The 16,524-nt window shown below is 35.0% G+C and overlaps 1 protein-coding gene across 19 annotated transcripts in view; it reads right to left on the minus strand.

Annotated features, from left to right (window-relative positions):
* Positions 1–16,524, minus strand: part of FIP1L1 (factor interacting with PAPOLA and CPSF1) — a 100,278-nt gene that overhangs the window by 74,059 nt on the left and 9,695 nt on the right. For 14 of the 19 annotated variants that reach the window (XM_044681268.1, XM_044681263.1, XM_044681253.1 and 11 more), the window contains exons 4-7: positions 14,483–14,586; positions 8,906–8,970; positions 4,990–5,097; positions 4,371–4,486 (exon numbers count right to left, since the gene is read on the minus strand). In XM_044681268.1, coding sequence (XP_044537203.1) covers positions 4,371–4,486; positions 4,990–5,097; positions 8,906–8,970; positions 14,483–14,586 — 393 coding nt within the window. Of the gene's footprint in view, positions 1–4,025; positions 4,095–4,370; positions 4,487–4,989; positions 5,098–8,905; positions 8,971–14,482; positions 14,587–16,524 lie in introns of all 19 variants that reach the window. The other 5 variants (XM_044681261.1, XM_044681251.1, XM_044681250.1 and 2 more) reach the window with 1 other exon arrangement.

The following is a 16,524-nucleotide window of genomic DNA, read 5'->3' on the forward strand; positions in this document are numbered from 1 at the left end:
GAATAGTCTTTAATGTTTCCTCTCAGAAACCATTCAGTCCTCTACACCTGGAAATCTAATATTCATCCTCATTACTCTACTAACAATACTTTCTCAAAGATTATCAAAGGGTTCCTAATTGATATTCAAATTCCTTGTCCTCAAATCTGATCCTCAGTGACTTTCTGCAACATCGGGCACTGTAGAACTTGACTTTTTTTGAAAACTGCTCATCCCTACATTTTTGTGACACTGTTCTCTCTAGCTCTTTACTGGCTTTTTCTCCTTTTGTTTTTTTTCTTCTTCTTCTCTCATCCCTTAAACTTAGATATTGTCTAGGATTTAAATTTTGTCTCTGCTCTTGCACTCTTCCCTAAGCTTCCTTTCACATCCCTGACATACATTTCCCATTTCCTGTAGGTGTTTCACTGGTACTTCAAGCTTAACTTTTCCTTAAGCTGAGGTAATCCTCCCCTGCCCCTAACTTGGTCTAAGCATTGCTAATGGATGCTATAGACCTATGTTAGAGAACCTATGGCATATATGCTGGAGAGGGCTTCTCCCCTCCCCCTCTCCAAACACAACTTAGGGCATTTTTCACATGATTAGCCCCTCTACCTAGCAGCCCAAATGGAGAGTTTCTTCCCTCCCCTGTCTAGGGGAAGGGGTAGGGGAGCTCACATGTGACAGGAAAGCTGCAGTTTGGGCACTTGGTTTCTAAAAGGACTTGCTATAGACATAAATTTATCAATGCTCCTCCCTATCTGCTACATTCAATCCCACACCATTTCTTCCTTAGTAATATTCATCTACGCCATCATTCCCAATGCTAGCCACCTAGATCAGTAGTTCAGGTTATTGCTTCTCACCTGAATTATTCCAATGAACTCTGAATCAGTCTCCCTGCTTCCATTTTCTTCTTTTTCAGTCTATCCTACATACCACTTTCCAGTCTAACAAATAAAGGTCATATTTGTTAAGTGTCACTCCAGTGTGATATTTTAGAAATAATTCTAAATTTTTAGAATCAAAGAATTACTAATTATGAATTAACAGGGACCTCAGAGGTCACCTAGTTCAGTAGTTTGCAAAGGATAAGCCCTGAATCTCTAGGCATGCTGTCAAGTGTCATCTTAAACCTGGGCATCCTTCCTTCTTACACTTTAAGACTTCCATATACCCCTCCCCACTCCTCAGCTGCAATTTGTTGACAGCTCCTTCCAGTTTTAGTAATTTGAGGGGTTATAACTGCACCTCAATCCCTAGAGGCACTAAGGCTCAAGTCCTAGAGAAGTAAAGAAAAAAAAGGGTGAGGGGTGGAGGGAAAGCAACGAGGTGAGTATTTTTAAAACCTAAAAAATGGAATAGGCTTTGAGGCATTACTACTTGGAAGCATTTCTTTATTTGCAGATAAAATCAAATGTTCAGCTTGCTGCAATTCCCAGAGGTCTCAGTTGTGAGCAAAGTTCAAACACTTCACTACTCAGATAAGAAACCTCAGACCCAGAGAGTTCATGACTTGCCTAAAGACATGAAAACAGTAAACAACAAGGAGAGAAATGAACCTAGGTCTTTTTATTTCTAAATTCTGTGCACTTTCCACTGCATGCCTCTCTCTGGAATCTGGAATCAAAGGACTCAGTTTCCATTCCTGGCTCTACTTCTAACTACCTAAAGGGCTCTTATTAATCACAACTTTACTAGGCCTCAGTTACTTATCTGTAAAATAAAAATAATCTCTAAGGTTCTTTCGAACAATAATTCCCATGCTCATAGCTTCTTTTATATCTCAAATGACTACTCTTCACAAAACTCATATTTTAAGCAAATTAGACTACTCATTCTTCCTTGAACTCCCGCCATATTTTCCTATCTCCTTGATTTCTAAGCTTAGTAGTCCCCTAAGCCCAGGAGGGAGAAGCCTTCTCATTCTTCCAGATGGAAGTCACTTCTTCAAAACTCTTATAACGTACATACATAATATACCTTTCCTATACTTTTATACTAACATACATTATAGTTATTTCTGTGCTTGATTTCCTCTTGAAACTGAGCTCCAGAGCAAGGACCTCATATAGTAATCTTTTGATTTTCCTCAGAACCTGCACATAAGTAGTAGACAAATGTTTGTTGGATTAAACTAGGTAACAAATTATCTGAGAGTAGAGACTATAATTTGCAGTTCTATTATGGTCTTCAAAAGACCAGCAAGATAGATACCACATAGTAAATTCTTTATAATGTTGGATTAAAAAGCAAGTCATCTCACCTATACATTGTAATATGAAAATGAAGGGACCTATAAGTTACTTTAGGCAATAACTACTGTATAATTTTTGATATATAAATTTAAATCAATTAAGATTAAAGGTGTCAAATATCCCATTTTTATACCAAAAAAAAATGTCAATTAATAAAATTTTATCTAGACCCTAAAAGAAAAAGCATGCCAGCATTTTTTATAAACAAATTTCCTAGGTAAAGAATATTAATTCCCAAATTAAAGTCTCCAATAGGTCAACACATAAGCTGGGGATATTACCCTGCCAGATAAGCCACAAGACAACACACCAAATTTTTAAGTATTAGTTCATTCAAGCTACTAGACATGGAATGAAGCATTCAGGGATTTCTTTGCATTTGAAAGCAACTTTAGACTAGTTTCTAGAATGATATACCTCCTATATAAAACTCATTCTTATGGCTGCATACAATGGGAAATAAGCTCTATTCTTTGTATCTTTGTATCTGTATCTCCTGTATCTGTATCTTTATATCTTTGTATCTGTATCTCCTGGCTCACAGAAGAATCTACTGTGGAAAGAAGAAAGGAAGTAAAGTGTATAGAAGCAATTGTTTAGGAAAAAAACTTTCATGTGGAGCACAGAAAAGAAGAATGGGAAAAAAAAAGTAGAAAAGAATGGTTTTTCCTCATTAAAACAACCCATTTTAATGATATTTGATTGGATAGGAAGATATTCATCTTCATAAAGATAGATCCTTAATTGGATTGAACTGAAAGCACCCCAAAAACCCTGATAAATTTAAATACGAGAGAAATAATCTACTACAATAAAAATATCTATAGCAAAGAAAAAACAAATACCATATATATGAAAAGTAAACTAAATTAAATTTAGCTTTAAGAGTACTGAATTTTAAAGCACATTTGGCACTTCAGGAGACATACATGCATTTGCACAAGATAGAAATTTTAGTCCAGAAGTAGGTATAGAACTCTACATCTCAGAGTACTTATTTCAGTATAGTAACTAATTTTAAACCTTTCCCCAATGTCAGTCTCCATGAAACCCAGATCACAAAAAAGAGAGGAAATATGTATACATTAAAATCATAACTATTTTTTTGAATCAACTCCCTAGGATGTATGTGTACAAGTGAAAATGTGGATGGAGTTGTGTGAACCCAGTGGAGATGAGCAGGAAAAATGTAACTATGCTTATTCTTCCTTTAGTAAGACTGAGGGCAAGCCTGGGACAACTTTGGTGTCCTTTATACAAACCTACTTCTAAGTAGTTCATGAAAGGGAGAAAATTAAAATGCTTTATCCCACTCCAATGGATAACCAACATATTTTCATGAGACTAAATTATAAATGGGTCTTTTATCAACAAGTATCCAATGAAAATAGATAAGCTGCCATCTTCCTTACGAGTATATATTTTGTGAAGTATAAAAAATGAAACAATCCAACTTTATTATTAAAAGATAGTGCCATATTCTATATAAGCATTTGCCTAACACATTGGCATGTAATTAATATCCTAAAATACCGTAACTTAAAATGAGGTAACAAAGTTCAAACAGTTTCACCTGGCATTTGTTAGTATAGTAGGCTACTAATAATTCACATGCTTGCAGCAGTGGAGACAAAACAATTCAGCAAATTTGTAAGTCACCAGGAAGCTGAGAATTTGAAAAAAAGTAGCTACTTCCACTTCAATCTTGTCACTATAAGTAGTGGTATGGGAAGCATACTCAAGAACAAAAATGAGAGCAACCAAGGATAATTTACTAAAATTCACCTTAAAAAGATTGTATCTGCCATCTTGGATCTCTGCACCTGGTGTAACTTCCATAGTATAGTCTTCGGCCTAAGTTAAATAACATATTCCCCATTAAGATACCAAACAATTTTGAATTAGCTACTAATTGTAGCTAGTCTGTCACATGAAAGTAAGAACAATATTGAGAAACATTACTGAGAAACTCTGGAAGGGAAGGGAGAAAGAACAAATTCATTAACAAAGGAGAAAGAATGGAATTCTAAACTGGAGTAATATTGCAGTTAACCACCTTTATAAGGGGGAAAAGTTGACTGGGGTTTGGGAAGGGAAAAAAAGAGGAATGATACAATATTTACTAATTACCGTAATTTTATTTGGTATTAATTCAAGTCCCATTCGTATCCTCTTTTGCTTTTCACAGTAAGCTTTCCATGTATCTTCGTTAAAACCATAATTAAAGTAATCAGAGAGATCAGCACCTACAAATTAAACACACTTTTTAATGAACAAAAATGTTCTGGTTCTCTCCAGTTTTAACTATTTGTATACAGTAAAAGAATATAAAATAAACTATAAAAATCGACTATGTATACCTGTTATATTTTTTCTAGAGTTAGTAGATTAGTTAGTTTATATGTGTTTACAAATTCAGTATGCATATAAAATTATATAGAAAAACATTCGTGAAAATTAAGCACCCACATATTTCCTTTCTCTCTACAGCAATTACCAGTATTTCTAATTAACTAAAAATCATATTCACTTTTTAAAACAAGGTAATTCTATCTCAGAATTTAATTACCTATGTTAGAGAAATGTCACGAGTATATAATTAGAACTAAGTACATCTAAATACTGTGCCTAGGATAAGGAAAATAAAATCTGAAATTCTTGACATTCTTTGTGATTCATTCAATAAGCATTACTAAATACTTGATCTACCCCAAGTACTGTATACTGTCATACAAAGGAGTAATATTACCTGGTTTCCGCCATGGTTTATCTTCAAAAGAATCCAAATCTACTTCCAATAGTGGAACTCCATTAATGCTTCCAGGTGCATCGAGGTCTACACCTTTGACTTTTGTTCCTATTAGGAAAAAGTACATAAAAGATATTTACCTATGTAAACAAAAAGTTACCAACCCACATGTCATTATCTGTTACTTTCTTAGCTAGTTTAAGCTGAAGAGGAACAGATGAGGTGAAAACAAAAAGATTTGTATGTTGGAAAAGAAGAATAGATCCTTATTATTATTATTTGCTAAGGGGAAATCTAGAAATACTTACAGACTGCATTAAATCGATTTAAAAGTATTTGCTCTAAGAAGATTTATGATTCTGATCTGGATCTTTGATTTCATTAGTATATATATAGGGAAACTCCCTTTGTCCATCCTGAATGGCAATTGGCCAATAACCTATAACCTTAAGAGTGTAGCCTGGATGAACAAATTGTGGTATATGATTGTAATGGAATACTATTGTGCTATTACTGTACTATTAAAAATGACAAGATGCTTTCAGAAAAACCTTGGAAGACATGAACTAAAGCAGAATGAAGTAAGCAGAACTAAGAAAACATTATACACAATAGCAATTTTGTATGATGATCAACTACGAATGACATTATTTATTAAATATTCAAGACAAAGCTCTGAAGGGTTTATGATGAAAAATGCTATCCATCTCCAAAGAAATAACTAATGGGAGATTGAATGCAGACTGAAGCATACTATTTTTTGCTTTTTTCCTTGGGGTTTTTTTTGGGTGGGAAGTCTGTGTGTTTTCTTTCACAACATTACTCATAGGGAAATAAGTTTTGCATGTTTGCATGTGTATAACCTATATCAAAATATTTGCCTTTTCAATGAGAGAGGAGAGGAAATTTTGAACTCAAAGATTTTAAAAGTATTCAAATTTGTTTTTACATATAATTGGAAAAAGTAGTTTTTAAAAAGACGATTGCCTGGAGCAGTAAGAAATAATGTCTTGAGCATGGTCACACAAATAGTACGGTGTCCAAAGTAGGACTTTAAATTGTGTCTTTTCAACTCCAAGACCAGCCCTCTATCAACTACAGCACACTTCATCTCTGAAGTAAGGTAGTACCATGAAACAAAACTAGAGAGGCTGAACTTAGTCTATTTTATCCTATAAAGATAATGCATGTGTTTAGAAGGAAGAGATCTGATTGAGAATTTGGAGCTCATAGCTCTCCAGAGGCTGAGTTCAAAAAACTCAATTACAGATGAGTCTAATAAGAATCAATTTCAAATGATGGAAATGTTAAAAAGTATAAATTTCCCTTCCTTAAAAAGTGCTAGGAGGACAGCTGGGTAGCTCAGTGGATTGAGTCAGGCCTAGAGACAGGAGGTCCTAGGTTCAAATTCGGCCTCAGACACTTTCCCAGCTGTGTGACCCTGGGCAAGTCACTTGACCCTCATTGCCCACCCTTACCACTCTTCCACCAAGGAGCCAATGCGCAGAAGTTAAGGGTTAAAAAAAAAAAAGAGCTAGGAATAGTTAACAGTTATGCAAATTAAATAATAGCCACAAGTCTCATTCCCATGCATTAGCACAGCAAGATCCTAGGTAGTCAAAGAATATAGCAATGGAAAGTTCTGGCAGTCTTCCATTTTACAAAGGCTTTGAGTCCAGTCCTAGCACTAAACTGTGTTTATTCTCCAAGAACTATCAAGCTAAATATACGGAGGCTTATCTCCCAGAAAGCTAATGACTTCTTTGGCTATGGAAATACATGAAACAAAATCAGGAATCCCAAGTCTTGGGTAAAGCCGCCTGGCATCTATTCTGTGGTAATGGTGGCAGAGTAGTAGAAAGAGCACAGATACTAAAAATTTCAATCTGTCTACAAATAGTAACTCAGCTGTTGGTATTCTAAATGGGAGATCCTTAGTCCAGCAAATGGACACACTACCAACAGAATTGAATTAGATCAAATTGGATATTCTCAGTAAAACTGTAACTTGAAGACAAAAGCAAGTTAAACTTACAGCTAAAAAGAAGGATAGCTACATGTTTTCCTTGAAGATGCAAATAAAATTGTAAATTTTTGTTCCAAGACAACAAGAAATGTTTCAAGGGCTATTTGTTTCATCTTGAAATGCAATTCTTAAAATACTCATTTGTAATATCATCATGTAGGACTATAGATTATGTGCCAACATTTATTGCCCAGGAAAAATAGACTCTATGAATAATTCAATAATACCTTTCCAAATTAATTAAACATAAACTGATAATAAATGTCTTCAATACAAAGATGGACAAAAAATGTTGAAATATATAATTCACAAGTTTAAGAGACTCAGATTTGTCTAACATGAAAACTATCTTCAAGAAAAGCTACAAAAAATGGATATGGTAAGTTTAATATAACAGTTGTGTGTGTAGTCAAATTGCTTACTTAAGTTAAAAAAAAAATGGAAATGGATGGAAGAAGAGGAAATCAACCCAGATTAAAACAATTTTCTGAAATACTCGGGAAAAGCAATTGCCAAAAAGAAACCAAACCACTTCAGCATATACATGATCTCCTTGTCAAGTAGTAATAAGGCAACCATTATGGGTTTCAAATAGGGTAGACGCAGCAGAAAGTAAAATTAGTAGAAAGTATGACAACAGACTTAGGCCATCCAAAGGCTTATCAACAAAGAAGTTGGAAGATGAAGAAATTGGAAGATGAAGAAAGAAGAGACAAAATATTTTAAAGATCAATCAAAACTATTCTAACAAATTATTTTACAACCAAAGACAGTAAAGTTATAACATTGTGGACTCTAATATTACTTCTCCTGACCTGTTGCTAATAGAAATGAAAATGACAAAAGAAGAGCATCTGGTCATTACCCCATGACCAAGTATACATAGAGATCCATAGTAAATGAGAAAGAATTTGGAGGGTATTGAAGGGCTAAGCATCAAAGAATCTGAGAGCATGAAGAATAGCAAAGATTTTGGAGAGAAATCTACACCTTATCAACATAAACACACAATCTTCATGTACATGCAATTATACACATACAGAGCAAACTAGAGAATTTCAATAATCACCAATGAACGTACTTTCTCATTTCAAAAAAATATATGAGAGAAATCTAAGCACACATTACAGTGGAGAAGCCTTTCCCAAAAATGAATCATCAAAATGAAAATTATAGAGACTGTAATATCACTTTGTGCTTATTTTTCTGCTGAATTACCAAAGATTTGATTCTACAGAGGTTGGCATGGCCTCACCTGAGAATCAGGATTGAAACGTATTCCTACATGCCCCTAAGTTAAAAAGGGTTGTTATAGTTTTAAGAATCATAAAAATTATTTATATATAAAAAACATTCTTGCAATTAGCTTGCTGGCCAAACAAAAACAGGTGGTATAATAGGTCAGACTCTGGCAACCCCTACTATATAGTAAAATGCCATCGCAAAGGTCCAACTCCAAAAGTTGCCTCTCATGTCAAAATCACATAAGCTTTCTTAATTGTTATTAAAGCAAAGAGAACTTTATTAGCTCTCTGATAATTGTCAAGCGAGGCATGAACCAAGGAAACATATGATGGCACAGTGTATCCGCCACCATAAGGTATTCTTTGGTGATGTGGTAGCTGAAATGCCAGTCCTGAGTTTCAATGCAGTAAAAGATACTTCTACACAATATACATCAGGCTTTTGACAATTTATTGCATGAGTCAGAATAAAATTTATTGGGAATGTCACACCAACGATTTATGGTAGATTTTAATAAATAAACCTATAGCCATTTAACCATATAACCATTTTATCCTTGATTTTTAACTTCTCCATGATTTAAAATATTGCTTTTGCCAATAATATTTTCATTAATTCCCATCCATGCCAATATGCAAAGTTTACCTGCCGCACCATAAACTCTTCCTCCTGTCTTGATATTAAGATTAACAGGTGCTGCTCCATAGCTTCTAAAAGTAAAGATAAAAATTACAATAAGCTTAATCAAATTAATGGCAGCAAATCCCAAAGTGCTAAAAAAAAACCTATATATACACAAGATCTGAATGAATTATTCTGTAAAACATAAAATAACAATACTAAAAATCCTTTACCTGGTGATTTAAGTTTTGCAAAGCATTTCTATACGTTATCTTCTTTGATTCTAAATAGCCCTGGGAAAGGTGTTATGATTATTATTCCCACTTTACAGTGTTTAGTATTAGCTGTTAGTATTTAAAAAATAGTTCTTAGCATATATGGAAAGTTTAGGGATCTTTAAAGCTAGTTCACGTTCTTCCTTCTATTTAATTTATTGTTTATCCATATTGTATGTCAGATATATTTATATTGCTGGAGAAGCTCTATAGAAATGCCTACCAAAGGCATGCTAAAATCTGGACAGTAGACCATCTTTATTCACTTAGTCTTTTGAGTGTGGATAGCTAAACCAAACATTTCAGGGATTACAAAATCCCTTCCAGGATGCTCTGCGAAATTGTAAGGTCTAAGGAAATCAGTTCAATGTCATTCACAAATGAACATCCAGAGGATAACTTACTGTTCATAGACAGTGGTGACCACCTTTGATAAATATATTTTATTTATAATCAGTGTCACTGGACAATTAGCTCTACTGCTCTATCTTTCAAGGCATATCTTGAATGAAAAAGCATCTAAAGTAGAGTTTTCTTTTTACTGAGTAACTGTTTTTGCAAATACAGTGACATCTTATTTTCCTCTTTATTTTTCAGTCAATAGTGAAATAGTAAAGATACAGTTTCTTCCTAAATATGATTTTTAAACATCTATTTATTCACAAATACCCTCATAAGAATGTTCTTGATTAGTTACCTAACTCAATATATCAAATATCTTCTGAGTCATCTCTTTAGATAACAATAAGGTCTGAGATTTTTCCATGCCTTTGGTAGCTTCTCCTTCAGATACTTTCAATCCCTCAATACAATAAAATCTCCAACATGGGTCTATTCTCTATATACTTAATCTATCACTATGTCTTTCTCTGTTCTCTTTAGAGCCATTTCTAATTTCTCTCTAACTATATCTGCAGTTATGCTAGGAGCCGAAGTTTCTGGTTCTAAGGACAGCCTTTAGAGAGAAAACAATTTGTTACTTCTGCGTATTTCTCCTCTTATTTAAATCTTATTTAAATAAGTCCTTTGTATGATTTTGCTTAGCTGGGTATCTTTTTTTTTTTTAAACCCTTGTACTTTGGTGTATTGTCTCATAGGTGGAAGATTGGTAAGGGTGGGCAATGGGGGTCAAGTGACTTGCCCAGGATCACATAGCTGGGAAGTGGCTGAGGCCGGGTTTGAACCTAGGACCTCCTGTCTCTAGGCCTGACTCTCACTCCACTGAGCTACCCAGCTGCCCCTTAGCTGGATATCTTGACAAGCTTTCTTTAAACTGCCTTTATCCTCCACTGCTTCCATAATTGTCTGTAACACTGTTAAGATTTTCTAAATAAATATTTTTTATAACCTAGTATTGCCTTGGGGGCAGCTGGGTGGCTCAGTGGATTAAGAGCCAGGCCTAGAGACTGGAGGTCCTAGGTTCAAGTCCGGCCTCGGACACTTCCAGCTGTGTGACCTTGGGCAAGTCACTTGACCCCTATCGCCCACCCTTACCACTCCTGGGCTAAGGATGGTCCCTAGCCCGGATGAAAAAAAGGAGGAGGGTTGGGCGTGGGGCTAGCAACCCCACCCTGTAAAAAAACTACATCTGCTAAAGAAACTGCAACCTAAAGTAGGGGCAGCTGGGCTAGCTCAGTGGATTGAGAGCCAGGCCTAGAGACGAAAGGTCCTAGGTTCAAATCCGGGCTCAGACACTTCCCAGCTGGGTGACCCTGAGCGACCCATTGCCTACTGGTTGTGGCCCTATGCTCCTAGAATGGAGTCCCAGGATAAAAAAAAAAAAAAAAAAAAAAAAAAAAAAAGTATTGCCTTAGTCAGTAATTCCTCACTATTTGGCAAGTTAGATGTCTGAGAATATATTTTCTTTTGAAAGAAACTACAAGTATTATTGTCCCCATTTCCCAGATGAAAGAAACTTAGGTTAAGTGATTTCTATAGGGTTGCACAGCTCTCTGAAGCATATTTCAAAACTTGAGCCTGCTGATTCAAGTTGAACACCATTCACTGCGTGACCAGAAAAGGCCAAATGGGCCAGCCAGTGAAAAGTATAGATGAACAGTCCATGGACTGGTATCCATTAAGTATTCAAGGAAAAAAGGGAAAGCAGTTATGGAATAGGTACAAAAAAACCCACACAGGACCAGAAGACACAGATGGCTTGAAATCTGTTCTCTGGATATATTCAGATAGGTGAGATTAGGAATCCATAAAGAAATAAAAGGAAAAAAACTGACTTGTAAGTACATTTTATGGGTTTGATGTACTCCTAGTTTTGTCTTCTATGAATCTCCTTTTGCTGTCTAAATTTCATTCATAATTAATATCTACCATAGAAAGATAGAAAGAAACTGATATAATTCATTTTCACCAATAGCTCTCGATTACCCTGAGTCAAAAGGAGGGTAAAATTTTTAGCTAAAACTGGGAAAGTCAACCCCCCTTGTAAAAAAAAAAAAAAAAAAAGAGCTAACTTAATACATTGGTATGTCCAAGTCTGTTGCTAGGGCTATAAAAAGCTTCACAAAAGAGTTAGATGAGCCTGTTGATAAAAATGGACTACCTGACAGCATTCAAAGTAGCAGGAAGAGAGGATGGTAGTAGTAAGATTAGGCCAATAAGCTCCTCAAAGGAAAGCCTTCTAAATAAGGCAGTCCTTCAAGCTCTCTCAAACTGATGTCAGGAGTAAGATCTCCACAGTGGGATTGGGCTGGGGACAAGGAAGTGATAATATGAGCAGAAATATTGTCAAGAATTTCAGACACAATGGTCTTCAGGTTGGGGCAGGAAGACAGGATGCCTAAAAAGATCTAGGAATTTTGGATAGTACAAATATGGACCTGAAGATGGTTCACTTGGACAGGTCACTGCTGCCTCAAAATCAGAGCAAAATTGGGGGCAATTAGGTGACTCGGTAGAGAGCCAAGCCTAGAAGGAGGTCCTGGGTTCAACTCTGGCCTCAAAGATTCTCAGCTATATGACCCTGGACAAGTCACTGAACTCTCATTGCCTAGCTCTTACTTCTCTTCTGCCTTGGAACCAATACATGGTATTGATTCCAAGACAGAAAGTAAGGGTTTAAAAAAAAAAAAAAAGAGAGAGACTTAAGGACACCCCATTTAGGGAGGGGAGAAGTCCATCAAATTTCTACTTCTAAGAATCCCTGATTTCCTTTAAGACTCAGTTAAAATATCACCTTCTGCAAGTTCTCCCAGTCTTCCCAACTGCTAATATTTTTCCTTCTAAGGTTATCTTTCAGCTACCCTTCATGCATCTTGCAGGAAGCTACTTCTAAAACATGTCTCTTCCATTAGAATAAAGGTTCATTGAGAACAGGAACCACTTTTTTCTTTTTCTTTGTATCTCAAATGCTGAGTACAATGTCTGATGCATAGTAAATGCTTAATAAATCCCTAACTGGCTGATAGATGGATGTCCAAATAAAAAACAATATCATTCAAAACAGAAGATGAAGGAAAGAAATACACAACAAAGAATCTGAGGCTATCATGCAAAGAATCTTTCAATATGTTTTAAGAATCATATGCTTGACAGGATCCTAAATGGCATTTCTGAACCAAATATGGAATGATTCCATATTCTCACACATTTTGAAAATACCTTTCTAATATTAAATCCTAAATGTAGTTTGCTTCATAGTCTATTAAAATGTTGTAGCAATGGTACATTTCTACCTTTGCATTTAAAGATACATGAAGCAGCATTAATTGGCCAAGACTGGCCAACCTAATCCTTCCTATTCATTAAGTCTTACACTTTAATTCTTCTATAACTTTAAGCATAAGTATATTTAAATTCTTGAGTATACGTGAATTAGATGAAGTAGATGATATGACTAGAAGGCAATGTAAAATATGTTCCTATGTTTTAGAAATAATTTGAGAGTTAAGGCCCAGTAATGACATACAGATACCTTTTCTTAATACATTATTTATCATTATTTATGAAATTATAAGTCCCCATTCTTTATTTCCTCCTTTACATCTCTGGTCAGAAAAAACGACCAAGTGTCATCTCCCCTATTTCCAAGTCCTCCACATCCCTTGCTTCAAGGGTCTTTATAGTATTTCTCTAATTCTTCAATATACACACTGTTTAAATTCTCAAGAATCTTAGCAGCTATAATTTCATGATAGAATTTGCATATAGAAGACAATTTATTTTCTCTGTAGATGCTAAAATCTCTAATACAATATTATTTCTCTACTAATGATGGAACTGAAGTACAATACTTCGTGTGCTATAATAAAAGGTAAATTACAACTAACAATATATAGAGGGCATAGGTCAATTCAGTAAAGTGAAACATTTAATCACATTTTTCCCCTTAAACAATGAACAAAAAAGGGGGGGGAGGTGCAAAACAATGTGGACATGAATCCCAACAACCCACTGAAATTATTTTTGATGCTATTTTGGTTCTTAGAAGAAAAATTAAATTTATGCTCTGGTTTGGATAAGCAAATGAATGAGAAACTGGGGTAAAAGGAGATAAACAAGTATACCTTATCATCATAATTCCTGACTAGTTTTATTTACTGAATGTGTTATAATTTATTTAATGCCTTTGAAGCTTCACTTGAACCTTTTACAGCCAATTAGTGAGGATGCAAATTGGATGACTGGAGACAATTCAGGGAGTACTTCATCCTCAACAGTATTAATTTCTTTATATGTAAATTTGCTTACAATTACACTACATTGGTGTAGGTTCAAGCATTATTTCTGTGGAACTTAAAAGCCACCAGGTAATGTTTTTCCCAATTTAACATTTTCAATGGAAATAACTGATATTAGGTGGGATATATCTGTAAAGAAAAACTGACATTTTGCATTATATTGTTTTGCAAAAGAAATTCATGACATACACTATTCTTTCCATTTAACTTGACAAATTTTTTCCCTTTTTACCTTCAGTAATGAAATACAACATTTTTCATAGTGAAAATTTAATTTGCAGATTTACTTTGTTTTCTAGGATAAGGAATAGTAGAGAAACAGAAAAAGAACACAGTCAACATTTAGTTTGATATATGTACTTTATCTGATATGGCTTTTAATATTTTACTTTTTTTAAAGTTAACTTGCATTGGGGCAACTAGATGGCTCAGCTGATAGAAAGCCAGGTCTGGAGAGAGATCTTGAATTCAAATCCAACCTCAGACAGTTCCTAGCCAAGTGACTCTGGGCAAATCACTTAATCCCAATGGCCTACCCCTTACTGCTTTTCTCTTGGAACAGATAGTTAGTATTGATTCTAAGATGGAAGGAACAAGTTTTTTTTTAAAAAAGGAAGACATTAACTCACCCATACTGTGGTGCTCCAGTTTTAATATCACCAATAGTGACATGAACATCATCTTCATCATCGTCACTGTCACTCTCACTATCATCTTCAGTTTCAGTCACCTTCTATATAAAGAATAATTTAAAAGATTCTTCAGTTACCTAAATCATTATCAAAGATTCATAAGAGTTGAAAAGAGATAAAAATTGAGCTACAATTTCTTTAATTATCTAGGAAAGACAATCTTCTTAACTGGATGATCAGTTGTTTTTATCATTTCCATCTCTGGGCTTGACATATGTGAGGCAGGAGGAATAACACATTCAGCAATATTTGTCTCATATATATGATGTTTGGCATATGTATGCACACCAGTGTGTAAATATTTGTGTAGATATATTTATGCACCTCTCTTCTTTGACGAGAATGCATGAATTATTTGTGACAGTGACCTTTTTGGTTCCAACTGGCTGCTTTGTGTCCATCCACAAAGAAACCAATGAGGAAATGAGACAGAGTAACACCTGGCTGGAGCTCAAGTTGGGCAATTCATTGGTCTTGCCTTTCCTGGGTAAAATATAAAATATTTATCTTACTAATGGAATCCTGGCTCATGTAACAAATATGGTATCTGAAAATGTCTATGACTTCTGTGAATACACTACCCTTATGCTATCCCATTGGACCTGAGATTGAATTCTGGCTCTGATATGTACTATATATGTAACTTTAAGAATAATAGCTTTACTGCACCTTGATTTCTTCATCAGTAAAAGGAAGAGACTATATGAGTTTTGGCCTTAATGTCTTTAAAGAATGAAATCTGTTCTATCTCTAAATCTTTGGTCTTTAAGCATCAAGTGTTTCAAACTTAGGATATTGTATATCCCAGAAAGTCTTTTCTTAAGTTGGTTAAAACTTGAGCACATCTCAGAGAAACAATGTTACTAGTAGTAAAAGTCTCTAGTTCAATCCTTCTAAGTTAAATGAACTCATACCTTAAGTACTATAAATCTAAACAGTTTGTGAAACAATGTTCCCACGGGAAAATCGATTCATGGTTCTGTCTTGTTTTATCTGGGTCATATAATACCCCTGCCTAAAAGCAGTGAGGGCAAGGACTCTCACCTTTGCTAGGCCAATCTGGGGGAACAATGATCTACTTGAGTGAGGAACAAGAAAAGAAATGCAATAATACAGATATAGAGTTGTAGGGGAAGCGTGGAGGTTACTGCTTGTCAGCTCTAGCCATTCTTTTCTTTGGCTCACTTCCCTACCTCTATTCCACTTTGAGTATAATAACTCTCACTAAAACTCTATTTAAGGTTGCATGCATTTACACATGAGCACTTCCCTTTCTATTGTGCCAACTGTTGCCACCTGCCAGGGAAGTTATTCTCAAGTGAAATGAAGAAACTGATTAATGAGCATTTATTGTCTACTACATGACTATGGTAGGTCCTACAATATCAAATACAAAGGAGTCTAGTTTCATAGTTCTGAATGAATTTTCCTGTCTATAGAGGCCTAAAAGTTGAAAGGATTTATTATGCTAACATGGAGGAAGAAATATATAGGGAGTAAAAAGGTTCCCTTATATACTTGTTTTCCCCTTCTCTTTTTATAAATGAGGTAAAAGAAAAATGTAAGTAATAAATGCTGAGGTACTTAAGAAATTAAAAGATTTGTTTATTTCAGAGGAAAATAAGATTTGAACTATCCTAACCATATTATCAAAGGAGTTAGGAATATGTGAAAGAGTATGGGGCAGAGGAATGAAGTATTTCTATAGTCTCTTTTCCCTTTGCCATTTTTACCATCAGGTGCTAGAGTGGCCTGCAGTAGAAAAAGGGAGTAGGAGGGCAAGTGAGGGGTAGAAAGGGAGAGCTTATAAGCTGGGAAGGAGGATTCCTACCAAGACCTAGTCACTAAGACAGAACAGCTGTCCATCCTTCTATTAAAAATATAATGAGAGAACAGAATAGTGATCTCAAAGCCTAGGAACATTTTGACAAATACAGAGCAATTTTATGGTTTGCATGTGACACAAAGGCTCTATAATT

Source organism: Gracilinanus agilis, chromosome 6 (assembly GCF_016433145.1).
Source record: "Gracilinanus agilis isolate LMUSP501 chromosome 6, AgileGrace, whole genome shotgun sequence".
In the NCBI taxonomy this organism is placed as follows: Eukaryota; Metazoa; Chordata; class Mammalia; order Didelphimorphia; family Didelphidae; genus Gracilinanus; species Gracilinanus agilis.